Genomic DNA, 22,780 nt, shown 5'->3' on the forward strand with positions numbered 1-22,780 from the left:
ACACACATCATCTTTTAAAATTATTGAAGAGCAGACTACTATCAGTTAATGTAGCATTAGCATATTGGCACAGAGCTTTCAGCAGTGGGTTCCCATGTTCACATTTGACATATAAAGAAGATAGCTTTTTGTAAAAAAACGACCTAATAAGAATCTTCATACAGCTAAGCAGTTCTTGGCCTCACCAGTGCCTAAACAGGATACCATTTCAAAATCCTGTGTACTTGCCTTTGGTGCAATCTTGGAAGAAAGGTTGAACATAAATGTAACAAAAATATTTTTAAATAGACTATGTAAAATAAAAAAGAAACCCCTTCAAAGCCTAATTATTTATCTTGGTTAAATCAAGACAATCACAGATAACGATTTTTCCCAAATCTTTGGCTGTATTGCAATGGTTGTTTCAATTTGTAGTATCCAGCTAAACATTTCCTATTCATGGGTTAACAATATATTTTTACCAATATGTGTATTTTAACAGTATTTATCCAACATAACAAAATAAACTGCAATTTGTTATATTTTTTACAAAACATTTTATAAATATTTTTACAAAATGTATACAAAGCAATTTCAAGTGAGACATACTATACAAATGAAAGTTTTTAAGCAAATGAAGTTCATATTACATTGACAAAAAGTGACACATCCTCTTTCGGTAAAGTCAGTCTGTAAGGCCTCCCAAATCTAACAGATCAGTTATGCTGACCTTGTTGAATCAGATTTTTTTATAGTTGCCAGCTAAAAATGTTTTAACTTTAGACAATGTGGAAAGACATCAGGTAGTCAAGAGACCAAATCTACAAAGCAGGTAAGCACAAATAAATGGCCTTCACTGGATTCAGGACCATGGGCTGCATAACAAATTCACACTTTGTTTCTTTACAATGAACAAAAATATTTTTACTGCATTACCATTTAAAATATTCAGAACTCTAAAACCAAGTTCAGTTTAATAAATAAAATACATTAGCTATCCCAGGTTAATTCAGCTGAACTTTGTTCAGTGGGTTCCCAGCACAAAATCCTGGGATAAATATAGGTATGATTTAATCCACATTGATGAAGTGCATTTCAGATGTCTTGGCTAAGACGTTATCTAAAATTAAACTCTCACCTAAGATTCAAAACATATACACTTTATTTTGGTATTTAGGTTCAGAATATTCTGTACATACAATGGGAACTTTACACTAGCAGGTAAAACCAAAATAAGAAGTTGTACAAATGTGAATATTTTTGTTTTACATTTCCAATCCAATACTAGTTAAACTAATTTATGTGACTGGTGCAATATACACCCTGCTTTCCAAATTACCTCATTATGGTTACAGTTCAATTATGTTTCCTTCACAAAACCTTGAGGGAAAACCACCTTCTACTCTCTTTATATTACTTAAAAGAAACAAATAATTAAAGCTATCCTCGCAAAAAATAAATTTGTGAAAATTATAGTTATTTAAATTATGGTTGCCATGAAGTGTACAAAATCATAAACCCGTGACTTTAAAATCATATACTTTTTTTTTTTTAAAAAGGAAGCAATAAAATTAAACTCCATGTTTCTATTCCTATTATATGTGGATTGTACATTAACTGTTGTTACTCTTTTGCTGAATTAAATGATATTTTATTAATCCATGGCAATGTGGTCACAATATAAGGATGGTAGTGTGTTCTGTGTTGAATAATATAACAGAATACAGTTTTGTATTACATTATTTGGAATAAAGAAAGGAAAACATGACTCTTTCTAAAAATTCTGGCAATCTGACTGACAACCAGTTTGTCATTGCTATGTAGCAAAACTACATGGGGCTTTACTACAGCTGAATGCAAAAGAAAGACCCCCATCAGATCAGGATCAGAGAGTCCTCAATAAATTTTAAATATTTCTGCAAAAAGAAGCTGCAGACAAAGTGTCTTATAAATCACAGTTCTCTTTCCTTTTCAGCAGGCATAATTGTAAGAAACAGTATTAAAGAAAGCTTGTATACTTTTTTTCCTTAAGCCTGGCAACCTAAAAGGAGAAATTTGTAGATTTAAATAATAAAGAAATTTACATTATCAATATGATCACCAGCCAAATGCAAACCATGCATGAGGTTCCTTTGGCTCTAGATTATGAGATATATGCTTTTACATGTAATTTTGTTAAATGTATAGAAATCTAACTTTGGTTTGTACGTGTTTTCATAATATGACCACTGCCGCAAATGGATTAACATTCTGAACAATTAGAATCAGAAACAACCAAAATAACACTGTTCTTTAATTTGTTCAGATTAAGGCTAGTACTCCTTAAACTATAAACATCTACTATAACAACACAATTTTTAAGTAAAAATGCTTGTCATACTTGGTTTAGAAAAACATTATACCATCTCAGAAATATTTAGTTGATTTTATCCAATTATAAAATACAAAAGCTTTTGCTGAAGAATCAATGTGTCAATCAAAAATGTGTTTTTGTGTATATGTGTATGGTCTGTGCATGACTACTTTATAGCCTCTTTTTAAAAGTTCCAATCTACTAGCTTTTCTAAACTTTATGTTTATCGTTCCATACCAACTTAAACTCTACAATGTCATTCCTCTGAATTATATTGGTTTCTGCTTACGGAGCAGCTGAATAGCACTTGAAGTATAAAGCTATGTAAACTCTACTTATAATTTTTCAGTTTACAATTTTTTCTCTATTTCTTGTAAACCTGACGAAGACATTTCTGCAAAGAGGTAAACTGTAGAATTTTTAACCACAGAGATTTAAATCTTGACAGGAGATATAGAGAGCAATTTTCTTATTAAATATAAATTATGGACGGTATTTAATACACCTCTTAGTAGACTGTGATTGTCAATACTACATTGTGTAGGGTTTCGTAAATTAATGTTTCATTAAGCTGCAACATTAAAACTGTTTATACAAGCAATGTAATCCAGTGGTTAGCGTGTAAGACTTTGCCACTGATCATGCTGGGAATTTTCTGTTCCATATTTTATTAACCACAGTTTTGTCATGTTGCCAACTCTGGATTATACAACCCTAATTGTAGCTATTGAAAATCACAGTTCATGAATCTGGTTTAGTTATTAATTATAGGTTCAACCTCAGGCAACACATTAAACTATAGTCTAAAACAGAAACAAAAGCTTCAGATCTTACCTGTGCAGTTGAGTTGGAAGAAGAGAGGGAAGGGAAAGGCTCACTGAGAATCATTCTTGAAATGGTAAAGAACATGGTTGAGAATACATTCAATCACAGCCAATGAATAGGCCTTACCAAACAGCTTTCTCTTAAGGTTTTACATTACTGGATACTTCACTGTAACCACAATGAATATTGCTCTCAAACAAAGAACAGAACCTACTTTAGAAAGTACACATCAGGCTGTACTTGTGGTATCTTTCACATTTGTTTCTAAGGGAGATTTGTCCACAGTACTGTAACTATTAACACTCTAAGATACTATTTACAGCAGCTTCTAAAAGAGAGTCAGTTTCTACAATGCTTTCACTGTGGTCTGGAATAAACTTCTCCAGGCAGTTTTCCTGCGGAGCAATATGTGAACAGTTAGGATACTCTAACTCTAGAGAGCTACTAGCAGCTGCCTCACTTTGTGGCTGCCTTTCAGTCTTTTTCAGTTCTAATATATTTTTGAATGTAGTTTCTAAACTCTTATTGACAAGCAAATCCTTTTGGGGTTTTCCAGAACCTTTCCAGTTGTCTTGTGGCAAATCCACATTCTTTGGAGAACTCCGAGGAGTTTTATCTTGCAGGGAATGATTACATGCTGTTTCTGAATGAGAATCAACTGTATTCCAACAGGTTTTATTATGCGTACCACGATCTGCATTTGATAAGATTTTAGATGAATGATCTTTAGAAGCTAAAGAATTTTCATTCAACTTGTCAAGACCTTTAAGAGCGATTTTTTGTTCAGAAGGAGCCGTATGTTGGCTTTCGGGAGAGCAGCTTTCGGAAGAGCATTTCTCAAATGTTAAAGCTTTTGCAAGATCTGCTTTTTTAACAGAAATGTTTTCTTGTGGTGGACTCACAATATTGTTAGGCACTACATGATGTTTGTTGCACATTAAAGACTCTGCTGTGCTTGACTTGTCTCTCATTTGGGTATTAGCAGTCTGGTTTGGAAAAGTTAATGATTTGCTAGTTTGATGATCACTTTCATGAAGCTGTGTGTCATCAGCACTCTTGTCAAACTGTGTGGATGAGCAACAAAAGTCCGCCAGAAAACCATCTGAAAATTGGAAGAAAAGTATTTTAATATTACACTGTTGTACAATAGCAAGACATAAGAAATATTCTTCAATGTTTTCAGACTTGGGATACCGATATTTTGCCCAAAGTGGAATTTTTGGGACCAACTTCTTTATTTTTTTTTTATCATGGATCTGTAGGACACAAATACTACGGTAAGCCCCATTTACATTAAGCCACAACCAAGACGTAAAAAATAAGTGATCTGCTAAATAAAATATACAATGAGTATGGTTTTAGGTTTTGGATTGTAGCTTAAGTGGAATTCTGGTTAGTTTAGTGTTCAGCGTGAATCACAATGAAAAGTGTTGCAACAGAATAACCTTTAAAAAGAAGTCAGAGTGGGAAGAAAAGACTTACGAAATCTGTTTGGTCTAGTGGTTAAGGCACCAGACTGTAAGCTGGAGACTATAACTTCTAGTCCTATTTTAGGCATGAAGCCAACTGCTGACTCTTTCTCAGTCCAACTTACCTCACAGGGTGGTTGTTATGGGGAAAATAGGAGGGGGAAGATGCATTGGATATGTTTGCTGTCTTGTGTTATTTATAAAAAAAATAAAGGTGGGATAAAAATAAATAAATAACATTAAGTTAAAATTACCTGACCTATTTATTATTGCTGGACTTATTAACTGTTGCTTCACTGAAATCTAACAAATGCCTTCTGTACCTACATGCACATTTTTATAAAATAAACTAATATTTAAGAATTTCAAAATATTCAAATTTCATGTTGAAATTTGTTCTCAGTCGCCTTCATTAATCTTTGTACCTTACAACATTTCTGTTCAGAATTAGCAGAATATTTTTCTAAGTATACAGGTAAGAAATATACTTGCAAACATAGTTCCTTTTAAAACAAATTACATCATATTTTATAAGTGAAAGTGATTTAAATATTGGCATTTTGCAAAACAAATTTTTGAATACATAAATGCAGATATATCAAAATCACATATTGTATCTGCATCCTTCCAAAAAACATATTGTTTGGGGAAGTGAAGAAGAGACAAACAAGTGGTGGGAGAGAGAAGAATTAAGATTAATAGCACAATAATATAGGCTACTGCATTACACTATTATTTAGTTATTAGGGTGATTAAGGATGGGTCCTTAATTATGGGTCTTAGCCACATATCCATCAAGAATTATACTGAGACTATGTTGTATTCAATTGGCAAGTAAATCAAAATGAAAAAGCAGTGAAATAAACAAAAGAAGTCTCATATCTAGAAGGAGTCTTAGTTTCTTACCAGGATCAACTATTGCAAGACGTTTATCCCGGGACAGAGATTGTCTTTCTTCCTGGTTAAACATCCTGTCAATCATTACCATTTCTGCTGAAGGATTTATCCTCTGGAAAAGAAAACAAGCAAACAAAATCAGCTACCATATTACAAACAAAAAATGTTATGTTCCTGTTTTCTAGCCTATTGTTGAAATTATATGGGAACCATTTTAATATCATATCAAATAAGTTGTATTGTGTTGTATTGTATTGTATTGTATTGTATACAATACAATACAGTACAGTACAATACAATACAATACAATACATAAAAACAGAACTCTGTTGGGATGCAGAAGAGCCTTCTCTGCTGCAGTGCTTGCCCTTTGGAACATTTTACCCTCTAAGGTAAGATCTTCCTCCACCTTCCTATCCTTCCACAAGAACCTAAAAACCTGTCTCTGTTTAATGGCCTAGGTCCAAATAGGAGTTAGCTCAATGCTAGAGGTGACTGCTGGATTGATGGCAGACTCCGACTCTTCCTCCCCCTCATTCTATGCTCTCTACCCATCCATCTTTTTTTTTATCATACAGTAGTATTTCTTTTTTTTTTTTTTTTTTTTTTTTTCCCAAAAAGTTTTTATTGGTCAAAAAAGGTTTATACAAATACATATCAGGAATGGTAAATTTTCATTTTTCTTATACAAAATAAGAATTTTACTCAAAATTTTAAACACATACAACAGCCATATGGCAAGCAGGTGATACGAAGTGGCTAAGTTTATCAATCTTACATACGCAATAAAGAAGGGTCAAGAATAATCAGAATATCATACAAAGGAGAATAAGGAAAACCAACACAATACCAAATATCATTGTCACTTCCTAGTTTTGGATCTCAGAACTCTGGGTTCAGCCTGACCCAACTCCAGGGCCGCAACAGCGGCAGCTGCCTCCGCCCCATGGTCTATAACCTCCCCTTCTTCAACTCCTGGGTCATCTAATTCCAGGAGGGCTTTGTGTTCCTCCACGTAGGCCGCAGCCTCCGCAATTGTACTAATTTTTTTCGTAATGCCCTCCCGGAAAATCATCAATCCCTCTGGCATCAGCCATCTGAAGCCTACTCCCTTCTGGTACAATTTGCTTGACAAAAAGTAATATTTCTTTCTCATTTCACGTACCTGTCTGGGAATCTGCCTCAGAATGGCTATCTCCCTGCCCCTATAAGTCAGTGCCCCACTCCTATGTTTTCTAAGAATTTCATCTCGTCTCTCTTCTCACAAATTTGACATGAACCTCTCTAGGAACTGCATGCGTGCGTGCATATTTTGAATTAACTCTATAAACTCGATCCACATCCCAATTCATAAAGTCAACACCTCTCCCAAGAAATTCTCCCAACAGTTTAGTCACAACATCTCTCAAGTCTTCTTGGTCCACTTCTTCCAGATTTTGAAACCTAAGGAAATAAGACATTTTATCCATCTGTAGTCCAAGCACAGCATTGCCTGTCGTCTCCTCTCTTTTCTGCACTGCCCGCATCTCACCCTCCAGACCTTCCACTTTCTGCTTGTTTTCTGCTGAGACTTGTTGAGTGTCCTTTAAATCCTTTTGGATAGTCACAATTTCTGCTCTTATTTCATCCAGTTTCTTGTCCATATTAGATAACTTTTCCAAAATTCTCTCCATTTCTCCAGCAGTTAGTCTCTGACCTTTGCCATTTAAAAAATTTTAAAATCCTCAGGCAAGCACAGTATCCTTGTAATTTCCTCCGGATCCACCAGGGGGCACTCACAGGAGCAACGAGTCCAGAGTACAGTTAGTCAACCAGGAAGCCGAAGGGAAGTGATGTCATCAAGATTCTCATAGTGAAGGCGGAAGCTGGACGCCACCATTGTTCCCCAGAGGGAGGGGGGGCCTCAAACCCTCCCTCCTAAATTTCTCCATCACCTCTTCTCTCCAGAGCTCCACAAAACCGTAATCTTGTTATTTTAAGTTCTCCTCTCTCCAAAGTGATTCGTGCTCCTTCCAGTCGCAGGGAGAGAAACCCCCGCACTCGGAGCACTCCACTCACATTGCCGATATCTCCTTCCTTCTCCCTTCCTCAATTCTTCTCCGTTCCCTGTTCGCCACCAGGCTGCTGCAATTATAAATCCAAAGCCCCGGTGTCACCGGGCACAGCGGCCCAGGCGACGACCAAAATAATGGCCGCGGCCTGAGGCCTCCGAACCCCTCCGAGCCTAGGACGCGCCAGCATCGGTCCCCCCAGTCCTGTATATCGGCTGGGAGACCCCTGGCGAGCCGTCCGTGCGGCAGGTGTCCTTTTCGGAACACCTGGCCCCTAAGGGCCTCGGAGGCGGCCGGATTCGGACACTGGAGGCAGGAGAGGCACCTCCAGATGTCCGTTGCCGCCGGATACCGGAAGTCGTCTCCAGTAGTATTTCTCATTATGGTCTCTTTCGTTGTTTATTTTAGTGTTCTATTATCTTACTTCTGTTCTATTCATTTTTTTAATTTCTTCCCTTTTATTGTTGTTAAGTTGCCTAGAGTAACCCGGCGGCGAGACAGTAGACATATAAATGTAACAAATAAATAGCATAACAGTTCCAGTGACTGTTGCACCCAGTGCTCCTCCAATGGTCCCAGGATTGCCTTTCAGACACTTGGCAACTGGCTCGCATTTACAATCAGCTGCAGCGTCCCACAGTCAATTTCCAGGAAAATGGATTTTCTGAACAGCCACATGGTTCACTTAACAATCACGTGAGTTTTTAACCATCATGGTGATTTGCTTTACAACCATCATAAAAATGGTCATAAAATCATGTAGTGATCCACTTAACAACTGCAGTGACTTACGACCAAAGGAGGGAGCAAGGAAATGTGGCAATGGTCAGAGGATGTGCAAGAGCACAATACAAATTGGGAAGGGTGCAAGCAGCCAACGTGGAAAGACTTCAGAGGGGCTGGGGACGATGCACGGGTGGGCGAGACTTTCCCAACTGACTTTCCAGGGAAGCCACCAGGGAAGGTTGCAAATGGGAATCATGTGATTGAATGAGGTTGCCACTGTTTGTAGGGTGAACTGGTTGCCAAGTTTCCTGACTGCGCTAGCATGACGGCAGGAGTGCTGAGTCTGCTGGAACTCCGAGGATTAGTCATAATCACCATTCATTCAACACTACTGTAACTTTGAACAGTTGCTGAACAAATGGCTGTAGGTCAAGGACTAACTGTAGTTCAACATGGTTAACTGTAGCAAATGAGGACTATGTTCTACAACTAAGAATTTCACACCTTTGTAGTAACCTCAATTAAAAACTGGGTCCCCATGCTGCTTACAAATGAAAGACACTTTGAAGCTATCTTATATCTTGGAAATTAATCAACTTTGCTTCCCTCGACCTATTATATTTACATGTCAGTATTAATCATATGGTTAATGTTACAACCACGGTAGTTTGACCTGAAAAAACATATATAATTATTTTTCATTTGTCTTACCATTGCATCTTCCAAAAGAAGACATCTGTATTTATTTAGCATTGACTGTGTTCTTTTCAGAAGCTGTGTTGCTGCAGATTCAAATTCATTATCCACTGAAAAGGCAATAAAATATATTTAGATAGTAATTTTAAACCCTAAAATATTTATAATAAACCTTTTCTTCCATTTTCCATTATATGTATAACATATAACTTATAAGCACCCCATCACCACCACCACTATACATACACACATCTTTTTAAAAATAGTAGAAAGGGAAAAATACCTTTCCTTAAATCCTCTTCAGTTGGCGGTGATCCCTGGCACACATGATATGAAAGAAGTCTCTGGACTGCATCCCTTAAAGATCTGAACTGACTTTTGTCAGGAGTTACAGCCTGTGCCTGGTCCTTCTGTAATTGTTGTAGAATGCTAGTGGAAAGAAGGTAGCCATCAGTCAGTTTACAATGACATCTGGAAGAATTTTGGAAAATTTGTGAACGGCAAAATTTTTAAAAAGCTAAAATGTATAATTGAAAGGAAAATAACTTACAAGGCTCCTTTGGTTAATTGTTTAGCAGCAGGTCTCTTTTGTCCTACTATATGACCATCCACCTAAGTCCAAAATACATTTCTGTTACATTAGGATAAACTTTTATTAAAAGAAACTATATCTTGTAGTTGTAAATGTTTTGTACATCTAAAAATGTTGTAAAAAATCTACTGAACTACTTTCTTTTATAAACTTCATTAATATGAATTTGAACTTTTTATGTGTCACGTATAAAAATAAATAAAATGGTTTATATGTTATTGAAGATAGCAATTACAATCTTAGACACATTTGCCTTTTTAAATTTTTCAAAAATAATCCTGCTTATCCAATAGGATATGCCTGTAAAATCAAGCATGAAATCAGGGTGTTCTTTTTATAGTGTGATCCAAGGATTACTAAAATATTTAAAATATTTACAGTCCTAAGATGGCGCCGACGAAGGCTGCCTCGGTGAAATGCTCTCTAATTGTTTCTTTATTTCTAATTGTTCTCTGTGACTCACTACGGATTTCCTACTCACGAGACCATCTGCTAAAAATCAAGGAACATTTCTTTAAGGAGCAGCTTTCTTTAATCTCACCCCCGCCTGTCTTTACAAACACGGAGGAGATTCTAACACAGGAGGAGGCAATTCCCACGGAGCCATGGATTACTAAAAAAACCAAACGACGGAAACGAGGTAAAAGATCTGGGATCTTAATCAAGCTAAGAACTCGCACTAAAACTCCTCTGCCTTCAATTTTCCTAACAAATATACGCTCACTTGCAAATAAGATGGATGAAATACTCCTCTTAAACAAATACTATTCTGATTTTCGCAATTCAGCAGTCCTATGCTTCTCTGAAACCTGGTTAAATGAATCAATTGAAAATAGCAGCCTGAACATTCCAGGATTTCAAATTGAACGATCAGACAGGATTCCAGAAACATCTGGTAAAAAGAAAGGAGGAGGCTTATGCCTATATATTAATTCAACCTGGTGTCAAGATTTTAACATAATTTACAAATTCTGTGACAACAATTTAGAGACTCTAATTATCAACTGCAAACCTTACTATTCGCCTCGTGAATTTTCCTCATTTCTTCTAATTGCTGTTTATGTCCCACCACAAGCCTGTGTAAACAAGGCATTACGAACTCTAGCTGACCAAATCATGGAGGCTGAAGCCAAACACCCTGATTCACTGGCCATTGTTTTGGGAGATCTAAACAAGGCAAACTTAAGGAAAGAACTACCAAAATACTTTCAGCATGTCAATTGTCCCACCAGAGGCAAGAATACTCTAGACCACTGCTACACAACACTAAAAGATGCCTATCGGTCTTTACCACGTGCAGCTGTAGGACACTCTGATCATTGCATGATTCACCTTGTACCTGCTTACAGGCAAAGACTTAAAGCCATAAAACCAATAATTAAATCAGTGAAAACCTGGACGGAGGAATCAGAATTAAAGCTACAGGCATGTTTTGACTGCACTGATTGGAATATTTTTAAAGATACCTCTGCAGACCTGGATGAACTCACAGATACTGTAACATCATATGTCAGCTTCTGTGAAGACCTATGTGTACCTACAAGGAACTTGCGAATACACAGTAATAACAAACCTTGGTTTACACCTAAACTTAAGCAGCTACGACATTCCAAGAGAAGCCTACAGAAAAGGTGATAAAATGCTGTACAATCAGGCCAGAAATGCACTAACAAGGGAGATAAGAGCAGCAAAAGAGCCTACTCTGAAAAGCTAAAGAATCAATTTTCAGCAAATGAACCAGCAAACATGTGGAAAACTCTTAAAAATATCACCGGCTATGGCAAACCTCCTTCCCAGGCTGAAGGTAATCAACAACTGGCAGATGACCTGAATGAGTTTTACTGCAGGTTTGAAAGGAAACTACAGCCACCTATCTCCACAACCCCATCTCAGACACACCAACAACAGCCAAGCCTCCTACAACTGACCCCATTTCATTGGGTTCACAACCCCTAGTGATCACAGAAAAGGAAGTGCAGCACCTATTTCACAGACAAAAGCCAGGAATAGCTCCAGGCCCAGACAAGATAACTCCTTCTTGCTTAAAAGTCTGTGCTGACCAATTGGCCCCATCTTCACCCATATTTTCAATAAATCACTAGAGATGTGCTATGTTCCTTCTTGCTTCAAACGCTCTACCATCATCCCAGTGCCAAGAAGCCCACCATCAAGGAACTGAATGACTACAGACCAGTTGCTCTAACATCTGTAGTCATGAAAACCTTTGAAAGGCTAGTGCTTTCCTACCTGAAAACCATCACGAATCCGCTCTTAGACCCCTTGCAATTTGCATACCGAGCAAATAGATCAACAGATGATGCTGTTAATATGGCTCTGCACTACATCCTACAACATCTTGAGTCTCCAAAGACCTATGCAAGGGTCCTTTTGTAGACTTTAGTTCAGCATTCAATACCATCATTCCAGACATTCTTCTAACTAAGCTAAACCAGCTACAGGTACCGGAACAGACTTGTAAGTGGATCACAAGCTTCCTAACAAACAGGAAGCAGCAGGTGAAGCTAAGCAAGATCACATCAAATACCTGTACAATTAGCACAGGGCCCCCAAGGCTGTGTGCTCTCCCACTTCTCTTCTCTCTGTATACCAATGACTGCATCTCCAATGATCCATTTGTTAAGCTACTGAAGTTCGCAGATGACACAACAGTGATTGGTCTCATTCGAGACAATGACGAATCCATATAGACGAGAGGTCGAACGACTAGCCTTGTGGTGCAACCAAAACAATCTGGAACTGAACACACTCAAAACCGTAGAAATGGTGGTAGACTTTAGGAAAACCCTTCCATACTTCCACCTCTCACAATACTTGACAACACAGTATCAACAGTAGAAACCTTCAAATTTCTGGGTTCTATCATATCGCAAGATCTCAAATGGACAGCTAACATCAAAACATCATTAAAAAGGACAACAAAGAATGTTCTTTCTGCGCCAACTCAGTAAGCTCAAACTGCCCAAGGAGCTGCTGATCCAATTCTACAGAGGAATTATTGAGTCTGTCATTTGCACCTCTATAACTGTCTGGTTCGGTTCTGCAACCCAACAAGAAAAACACAGACTTCAGAGGATAATTAGAACTGCAGAAAAATAATTGCTACCAACTTGCCTTCCATTGAGGACCTGTATACTGCACGAATCAAGAAGAGGGCCGTGAAAATATTTGCAGATCCCTCGCATCCTGGACATAAACTGTTTCAACTCCTACCCTCATAGAGCACTGCACACCAGAACAACTAGACACAAGAACAGTTTTTTCCCGAAGGCCATCACTCTGCTAAACAAATAATTCCCTCAACACTGTCAGACTATTTACTGAATCTGCACTACTATTAATCGTTTCATAGTTCCCATCACCAATCTCTTTCCACTTATGACTGTATGACTATAACTTGTTGCTGGCAATCCTTATGATTTATATTGATATATTGATCATCAATTGTGTTGTAAATGTTGTACCTTGATGAACGTATCTTTTCTTTTATGTACACTGAGAGCATATGCACCAAGACAAATTCCTTGTGTGTCCAATCACACTTGGCCAATAAAATTCTATTCTATTCTATTCTATTCTAAAATTTATAATGGCAAATGCCACCAAATATCTAAATTATTGTTTAGTTTCATACAATTTCTCTAAATAGATTTTCCAATACACTATCATAGATTTCCTCACAAATTTCCCTTTTCCAGATTATTGAATTCAACCAAATGACAGCAAATATGCTAATACAGTATTCCATGACACAATCTTTTATTGTTCCTTTAAGAAAGATTATGCCAATAAACAACCTCTTTCATTTTTTATAAACATAAAGCACAAAGTAAGTTCTGTTGATAAACAAATAAATGGTAAGCTGTTTGAAATAGTCAGGATTATGTATTACGGTACTATTTAGTTTCATATAATATTTAAAGTGATTGAGATACATTGATAAGAGATTTACAAATGTATTACTACAGATTTCTTCACAAATCTCCCTTCTCAAAATTATTTTAAGTGGCAAAATGGGAAATTATTTACAGAAGAAAAGCAGGTGATTTCCCCCCTCCCTACCTGCACATTTGTTTGACCAAGCGATGACCCTGCTGTTTTTTCCTGGTGTGGTAACACTGTTCCTATAGGCTGTTGTATGATTTTGGCTCCAGCATCTTGTCCTGTAAATATATTCACTGTGAAGATTCTTGACATTACACAAAGCAAACACATTTGAATCTTCCACCTAAATATACACCACTAAAAGATATTAAATACATTTGTCACCAGGAATGTGTTTATGTTACTATTCTAGACTAGCGGTCCCCAAACTTTCTGGCTTGGTGGTCCAGCATGGGGATGAGGAAATGGTTCTATAAAATACAATTAGTCCTTGACTTACGACCACAACTAAGCCCAGTATTTTAGTTGTAAGTTGTTGTCTTGTCTCTCTTCCCACCATTCTTGAGAAGATTGGCCTCTCTTGCCCCATCCCTCCAGGAACTCTGCTGTAGGCCAGAATGCCTCAGCCATCTAGCAGCAGGAGAGTACAGAAAAAGAGGCAGAAGGGGAGGTGGAGTTAAGAGAATAATCCATCTGGAGTTGTTAAATTGCCACAAGCAATTCAAATCCAACCCCCCTCGCCCCCCCCCATTCTGTTAACTCTTATCCAGCACTAATTTAGTAGTGACCATTAGTTGACTAGATTCTTGTGAATAGACTTGAGCGGTAAATATTGTGAACTACTACTTAACATATGACTCTGATCCTTTGTACCTGACAGAAAGCTAGGATTGTAGTCATTGAGCAGGCAGCCTATAGGTGTCTCCTTTAATGACACAATGATTTATGACCTAACTCCCAGACTCAGTTGTAAGTCAAGGACTACCTGTATAATAGTTATAATTCTATATATAGTTATTTAATGTAGACCTATATAATTATATATAAAAAGACCTATTATATATTATACATAATTTATGTGTATGTGTGTTCATTTACAATTCACTTATATAGCTATAGTATTTTTAACCTATATTTTGTATGCCATCCCACATTTCATTGTATTTATCCATACAAAATTTATATCTATATGCAATAATTTACATCTATATGAAATAAGCAAGCAAGCAATTCACTGAATAAATAGGGCCATAGATTTATCCTTCAAATGTTGCAATATGATGAATCTCTTTCCCTTCAAAACTAGGAGCAGGTTACAACTATCTTGTGGAGCTTATAATAAGGAATGGGCAAAACATTCCATGCATAGAACAACCACTTTGGGATGGTCCATCCCCAGAACAAAGTACATCATTCATTTCTGGACATGAACTCCTAACATGGGGATTGACTTTCTCTTGGAATGTTTTACCAATAAAGGAGAATATTTGGAGCTCAGGGTTGAAATGATGGGTTCTTGGTGCTCTCTGAGCTTGCTCAGTTCTAAATCAAATCCTTTGTATATTTAATAGTGGCAAGTTCTAACACTGTGTTCACATATCAAATAGCTGGTATTTTATAAAATATTGCCATATGTTTATAAAGTTACTGAATCACTGATACTAGCCAAAGAAACTTGACAAATGCACTTTTAGATTTTAATTTATAATTAAATATAAAATAAAAATATAATTATAATTTAATTTATATCTTTCTATTGTATATCAATAGTACACATACTAATATCTACTTACAATCCAAATTTTTCAACTAATATGTAAGATCACATTAGAATGAAGTAATTCATTCATGAGAGATTAGAAAGAAATTAAAATCTAATAAACTAGATTACCTAAAAGATTTGTTGACTGTGGTTGTCTCAAGTTGTCCTGTGATTTTGATGATGCAACTGAAGATGCCAGGTTGGTTGCTTTTTTTTGAATCTGCAAAGATACAACATAGTCATGTCACACATATAATTAAAAAAATAAATATTTAAAAAGAAATAGTCCACATAAAAAATACGAAGTAGCTGAGTTCCACATCATTTACCTAGTTTTAACCAGAGTTATTGGATGTACCACAATAGCTTCATTTAGGCATTATACTAAACCATAAACCAGGAACACTTAACATATGTCTCATAGTGAGAGATGTATAGCCAATAATGTAGTTACATCACTGGGGATGGGACTGGGGTAAGGTAAAAATGTTTTCAGACTTTTTTGGAAGGGCTTCAAATCATTGTGTGTGATTAATTTTGAATGCTAGACTTCCAAAGTATTTCAGATGTAATTAGAATTAAGGCTATTGATTCAGGTATTAGTTAACTGAAGACTGACACCTTCATTCATAGAATTGAACTGATATTCAACTTACATCCTAAATAGAACTGAATGATATTCAACTTACATCCTAAATCTTTATAACTGAATTGGAGCAAAGTATGGATCAAATCCTTATTTCTCATCTATCATATTTTATATGTTTTATTCATTCTCCATATACAAATTACTACAAATGACATTTAATTGTTAGCTTCAGTAGTTAGTTCAGCTATCAGAGTTTATGACTAAGCTATTACTTAGCATAATGAAAGCAAGCCACAGTAAGCCTGGAATCATCTACCCCCTCTATAACTTCTTTATTGAGTATGTGAGAGTAAATTGGAAATATCCATTTAAATTCAATTTTAACTTAAAATATTATTATGCTGAAATCCCAAACTGTGGTTAATCTTGCCTTTGATTAATGAGAATAAAGCAGTTCATAAACTGTAATTTCATTCTTATCACATGAAGTTCAGTTTTACATGAAAACAAAACTAAGCCAGTAATGAACCTTATTTCTATGAAACCACATTTTAATTAAAATAATAATTCCATGTAAATTGGGGGGGGGGAGTTGGTATTATCGTGTCAATAAAACAGCAGTTATTTCAAAATACTGCTTAATATTTAGAAGCACAGGCTGCATGATCATACCCAATTCTGCATCATTAAAGAAACTAAATTTATGGAATATTTTTGATCTTGTGAATCATACCTGTCCAAATGAAAATGGTGGCTGGGTTATTGATGTGTGACTAAAAGTGCTGACAGGTTTTGATGAAGAAACTGGAAGTCGATGTGATACACTGACTGACAATTGAGTTCTATTTTGCTGTGTAAGTTGATCTCCAGCAAAGCTTCCACTTGAAGCTACAGACTGAACTGATGAGCCAATGTTTGGATGTACCGTAGCAGAGGAACTCACAACAGTAAAACGATTACTTGAAGATATATTCGAACCAGTTGCCTGTCCAGGAGATGCTGCTGAAAATCCTGTTCTGCCTTGAGAAAGGTTTCCTTGGTTTGGAGATAAATGTAATACGGCGGAAGAGGATTGTTGTAATGGAATCTGACCACCAACAATTTGAGAAGTTCCATGGTTGACTATAACTTGGTTTCCAGAAGGAGCAAATGTCTGACCAGAAACTAACTGTACAGCATTCTGATTATTCAGCATTTGTCCTGAATATGCTTGGTTACTTCTGAGCATATTCGTAGAGTTTCTATTTAACATAATATGCTCAGTGGATACTTGGCTGGGAACAAGTTGTGAAGACTGATTCTGAAGCAGCTGTCCATTTACAGTCTGGACATGATGAACTGGACTAGGATTTACAGACAGACTTGTGGGTATAAGAAACTGATTCTGAGACGTGTGAGGTTGTCCCATTGGAGAATGGATAACAATGCTACCACTGGCATTACTTACTGTTTGGGGAGTAACTGGTTTTCTTGAATTTTGTTGACTAACAATATTAACAGACATATGTGGACCAACTACTGAATTCTGAGGGGAATTTGATGAAGCAAAGGGAATCCCTTGTTGTACATGATGCTGCTGTATTCCTAAACTATTTACATTGTAAGTGGCTTGCTGTCCCATCTGAATTGGTTTGGGTTGAATATTGATGGGAATTTTGTTAGAATTTGGAGCAAGACCCCTCTGTATAATAATGTTGTGTACAGGCAAAGATGCCTGAAAATTTGTACTATTAAATGGAACAGTTACAGGTTGTGCTACTGGGCTTGAATTTGAATTGCCAAACAATGAGTTGCCATTAGGAGTTTGTCTATGAACCAAAAGTCCACCACTCATATTTGCAGGTGCTTGTTGTCCGCCACCCTTCAATATAATATGAGATCCTTCAAGATTATTTATGGCCATCATAGAAGGTTGATTACTAAATGAACCAATTAGTTGTATTTGTCCAGAATTACCAATCTGACTGTTTGACAAATGCTGACTGGGAACACTGATCCCCACATGTTGCATAAAGCCATGTTGCACACCAACTGTATTGCTTGTAAAAGATGCTCCAACTGGTGGCTGTACTACTTGAGTAACTCCAATAGGTTGCAGCGTTTGACCTGAGTAATTAGAAACATTAGAAGCCTGAGTAAAAGATGCTGATGAGGAAGGATGAAGCTGTGTTTGTGCAAACTGTTGATTGGAGCCTATGTTGGCATCCAAATAAGCCTCTTCTGCCAAAGTCTGCTCAGTAATATTAGCTTCTTGCAAAGATTTCTGGAGGATATCAAAAGGCTGATCTTCACTAAGATCAGGCAATGGAGATGATTCAAGTTCATCATCAAGAAACTGAAGAGTACTTGGCAACTGTAGTCCATCATTAGACCCTTCTCCAAGCTGACCACCAACACCTTTGATTGATGACTTAGGGTCAGAGCTCTGAAAGGAAAAAGAATACAATAAAATTTCTTCAATCTTTTTTTAAAAGTGCTCAATGTATAGCATAGTTCACTATAATGTATAGCACAGTTCACTATAATTATTTTCCTTTTCTCAGGTTTATTATTAGAACAAGAAACATTACTGTTGTGCAACACTGTGAAATAATCCTAACATTTTTTCACCAAGGTTTTCAGACAGCATTGATGGTATGCTGGGTGATACCTCTGTGGGTATCATTTAATTCCCACAGCAGTCCTGTGAAGGATTAGTTAGAAGTAGCCTGAGACTTCTGAATCCACAAACAAGAAACTCTAATGCAAATCCAACAAGTCTGCTTTTAATTACCCCATTTCACAACAGGATAAAGATACTAGTATGCAAAACGTATAAACTGATGGCAAGAGCTTAATGTAAATGAGTGGAACATTCTCTTCTTTCTTAACCCTCTATTCGATCATTTGAATGTTGCAGCACATTTACAACTACAGTTTGTAGTTATTTAAGGCACTGGCAGCATATTATCTACTTTATATGAACATTAAAAAGCAACTTTTTCTTTAAAGAAAAATGTAAAGTTGATTAGGGAGCAAGTCAGATCAGACTGAAATAGTGTAGAGCTGATCAAACTATTCCCAGAAGTCCAGGTCTAAAACATCCTAATAATATGCACACTATGAATACTATATATATGTATATATATCAGCAGTAACAAAGACACTCTATAATGTTAAACTTTTATCTAATAGCAAATCTACCATGACATTAAACATTAGGTCTTTGCCATGTCATGAAATCACACTTTGGATCTGAAGGAAATAACTACTCCAGAGTACGTACAGGAATTTTATGGCAACTCCTTAAAGCAGCTTGGTCTTCTCCAAGGACCACTCAGCTGCCCTCTGCAACTGCAGCATAAGCTCTGGAAAATATATGTTTTGTTTAGGTGCTATGTGGGTGCCTAAATGCAGTCTGAAACACCTTTGAAGTGTAAAAGCACTTTACAGCCCTGCTACACATCATTTCAACCTGTACTATTTAGCTAGCATGTCCAGAGATTAGAAGGTCACCACAATCTTTATTCTTTGTTAGAATCTGCTATGTCTGAATTACAAAACTAGAAGTGATAAAGAAAAAAACAATATATTATGAGTTCAACTGAGTTACAAATCCTGCTATTACAGATCAGGGTATATTAACAGGTAATTAGGGTATATTAAAAGGTAATTCTGGCTCACTTCTATCTGTCTCATAATTCTTTCTAATAGACAGAGAGGAAGTAGCTGAAATTTTAGTAACACATTTACCACTTTTCTTGGTAAAATTTTCTTGTACTGTAGCTTGCTCTAACTAGATAACCTGCTCAGTTTCTGAATTCCAACCATTTGCATATGGGCTGAATAGAATTCACAAAACTAAATACTTTGGGAAAGGAATAGCTTCCAAACGCAATTCATTTCAGGTGTACAAATATTGTGAAATCAAAATCTATACATTAATATCACTAATATACTACTAATAAAAATAGTAGTATATATACGGACAACATAGGTATTTGATCTTATAAGATAATCAGTTACTATTTTTATTCCATTCAATTACATATAATATAAATAAAGCAAATAACATTGTATATATTTTTTTCTTTATACTTACACTGGTATTGGCAAAAATGGAATTTGAGTTGGCTGCAGAATATCCTATGTTACTCAAGTCTTCGCTGTTCTGTGACAACACAAATAAATAGTCTTAAACTGAGAGCAATACATTTAGAGTACAACTTTCCTCATTATATAATAAGAGTCTGACCCTTAAGTGCTAAAATCCAACATTAAATTTTTCCTCCCATTACCTTTCCATCAACAATTGTGGTTATTCTTTCCAACTTCAGGAAACTATTGTAGCCTCAGAAAGATTCAAAGAGAGTTCTCTGCCACATAAACTTGAAAAGTACTAAAATGTAGACTACCTCTTTTACATCACCATTCATTGGGCGCATAAGATTTCTTTTAAATGGAAAAATGCAGAACTGCAAACCCCACATTTCTAGTTTGCTGTGATAATCCTTGCATGTCATTGAATTGGCTTTAAGATTCTGTGGGCACACTTCTAGCAATCCTGAAAAATGGTTAACAAAATTAAATGTATAATAAGATAACATAAATAAATAACTTACAGATTTACTACCCCCTCCGTGTAGAAAGTAATTCAGTGCCTGGGGATCTCTAAAATATATATAAACAAAAAAAGTGAGATGGGTCATTTTATACATTAAAGCATTTTAAAATATAAAATTTGCTAAAATTTAAATTGTTTCAATAGGTAGCAGTACATGGTATTTATCCTATAGACTTGGAAGGCTAGCAGTTTTGGACCAGGTTAACATTTGGATGCTACCAAGGAATAACAGGCTTGTAAGCTAAACTGGGAAATCAAGTAACATCCCAGAAAACTTTCATATTGTTACCACCACCATCATCCCCAAAATGCATGGTTGTTGATTTTATAACCACCCAGAGATGAAGGTGACCTGAGGACATATTTATATTTGAGAAATAAATTGGCTTATAAACAGAAACTATTTGCTTACATTTATCTTTTTCATCTCTTGGTTTATGTTGATATTTCATACGACCAAGAGAATTTTTATACAGTATTTGTATAAATAATACAGCAAATAATATAGTAGTATATAGTACTGTATATAGTGCTGTAGTATACAGCAAATATAATCAGTAGTAAAAACTACTATCTTATATGGTGAATTTTTTCAAGTGAATTTTTTACCCAAATATATTTCATTGGTTGCCAGTATTCTATAAATGAAATCTGCTAGAGCAAAAAAGTTACAACCTCCAAATCATTAACCAAATTCAGGTGACTATCTATTGCCTGCTAGATACTCAAAAAGAAGATTGATTCACTAGGTGGCTATTATTTAAACTCACATGCAAACAATTTGAGGAGATTGTCAACGTATTTCCTTGTATTTGTTTTTCTGTTCCATGAAATTCTGCATGACGTAAACAATTCCCAACAATCTTCTATCCAATATCTGCATAATTTTTTATAAAGCTATTATATTATACTTTAAATCATGCCCTAAGTTTAAAAGAACTTAGATTTCACTTTTTCTTTTTATATTTAAAACAGATGAAAATAAAAAAACTGGGATGCAAATATGTAAATATATATGAAAATATTTTCCAATATGAAAGTGACTTTTCTTAAATAATATTAAATTAGAAGAAGGGCTTGTTTTGCATTGTTTGTTTTACATGATCTAAGAATAGAAACAAATGAATGGGTGGCAATATATACAAATGCAGATTTTGCTGATAAAAATCATAGAAGCCTGAAAAATTAGTTGTTACTTGAAGAGCTTCCCTAGTAAATGTTTATGTTTAATGTCTAAACAGGATTGACTCATTCTATTTTCCTATGCTATCAGTTCCCTTGCCTTCTCTCTATACAGTTTTGTTCCGTGCCTTTTCTGCTGTAGCTATCTTTTTTATATTTTTACTGTCTTCTTTCCTTTTTTTCTCCTCCTTTTTCTCTTTTTTGGTTATTTGTGCATATCAGAGTAGTCTGTGAACTTATTCCTGACTTTTTGAAAAGTAATTTCTTATAGTTATTCATAAAAACATTCATGTGTGCATATACAAGCAAGTTGTACGCACATCTTTATGGGGGTGCAAGAAATTTCCAGGATTTTCAGTGAAGTTGGCAAACCTAGCTTCGACAGACAGCACGAGATGTTTACCTCTGTGTATTTTCTTTTTCTACTTTTCTTTTGATGGATGGGTTTGATCTTAAATTTAGGGTTATCTTTTATGGAAATTGAATAATTTTGATTAAATATGATTTACGTATGCATTATTGATGATAGATTATGATTTCATATGTAAATTATAAATAACTCGAGCCACTTCAGGAAATTAAAATTGAAAAAGTTGAAAATCTGTGAGGAAATAAAAATAAACAACTGATACAAATTTTATTTCCTTTTCATCATATGTGAGAGAAAGAACACTGGTCTGCAGAAAGAACACTGGTCTTATAATAAAATGAGCTCTTTTCACCAGTTCTGCTTCTGCAGCTTAATGTGCCCCTAAAAAACTATTTTAAAAACTCGTCTGGAGCGGTGAAGAATGGCAAGAAGAACTAGAAGCTACAGGAAATAAAGGGAAATTTTAAAAAATCAACCATTCCTAATTCCTTTTGAAAATTTTAAAATTAGATTCCTGGGGGGGAAATCATTTATTTATTGTGAAATAAAATTATGCTTCAGAGGATAAAGTTTTAGCTGAAGTTGCTTATCAAACTTGCTTTTCTTTTCAAATGAATTCTGAATATTTTTCAAGGACATATGTCTAAAATAAAATCTTACCCAATAAGATCAAAGAGACAGGCTTCATCATCATCATCATCCATGACAACTAAGAAGAAAATAAAGTATTCATATTGTATCATAAAACACACTTCAAATTATCTTTTTATGAAAGACTGTTTT

The 22,780-nt window shown here is 35.6% G+C and overlaps 1 protein-coding gene across 4 annotated transcripts in view; it reads right to left on the bottom strand.

Moving 5' to 3' along the window:
* Positions 1-366: 366 nt before the first annotated feature.
* BICRAL (BICRA like chromatin remodeling complex associated protein) overlaps positions 367-22,780 on the bottom strand; it is a 29,884-nt gene continuing 7,470 nt past the window's right edge. For all 4 annotated transcript variants that reach the window (XM_058165255.1, XM_058165257.1, XM_058165256.1 and 1 more), the window contains exons 2-12: positions 22,658-22,706; positions 20,444-20,492; positions 19,924-19,992; positions 16,576-18,267; positions 15,383-15,473; positions 13,669-13,769; positions 9,547-9,608; positions 9,280-9,425; positions 9,012-9,106; positions 5,533-5,635; positions 367-4,259 (exon numbers count right to left, since the gene is read on the bottom strand). In XM_058165255.1, coding sequence (XP_058021238.1) covers positions 3,454-4,259; positions 5,533-5,635; positions 9,012-9,106; positions 9,280-9,425; positions 9,547-9,608; positions 13,669-13,769; positions 15,383-15,473; positions 16,576-18,267; positions 19,924-19,992; positions 20,444-20,492; positions 22,658-22,701 — 3,258 coding nt within the window. In that variant the 5' untranslated portion in view covers positions 22,702-22,706 and the 3' untranslated portion in view covers positions 367-3,453. The remainder of the gene's footprint in view (positions 4,260-5,532; positions 5,636-9,011; positions 9,107-9,279; positions 9,426-9,546; positions 9,609-13,668; positions 13,770-15,382; positions 15,474-16,575; positions 18,268-19,923; positions 19,993-20,443; positions 20,493-22,657; positions 22,707-22,780) is intronic.

The sequence above is a fragment of the Ahaetulla prasina genome, chromosome 1 (assembly GCF_028640845.1).
Source record: "Ahaetulla prasina isolate Xishuangbanna chromosome 1, ASM2864084v1, whole genome shotgun sequence".
In the NCBI taxonomy this organism is placed as follows: domain Eukaryota; kingdom Metazoa; phylum Chordata; class Lepidosauria; order Squamata; family Colubridae; genus Ahaetulla; species Ahaetulla prasina.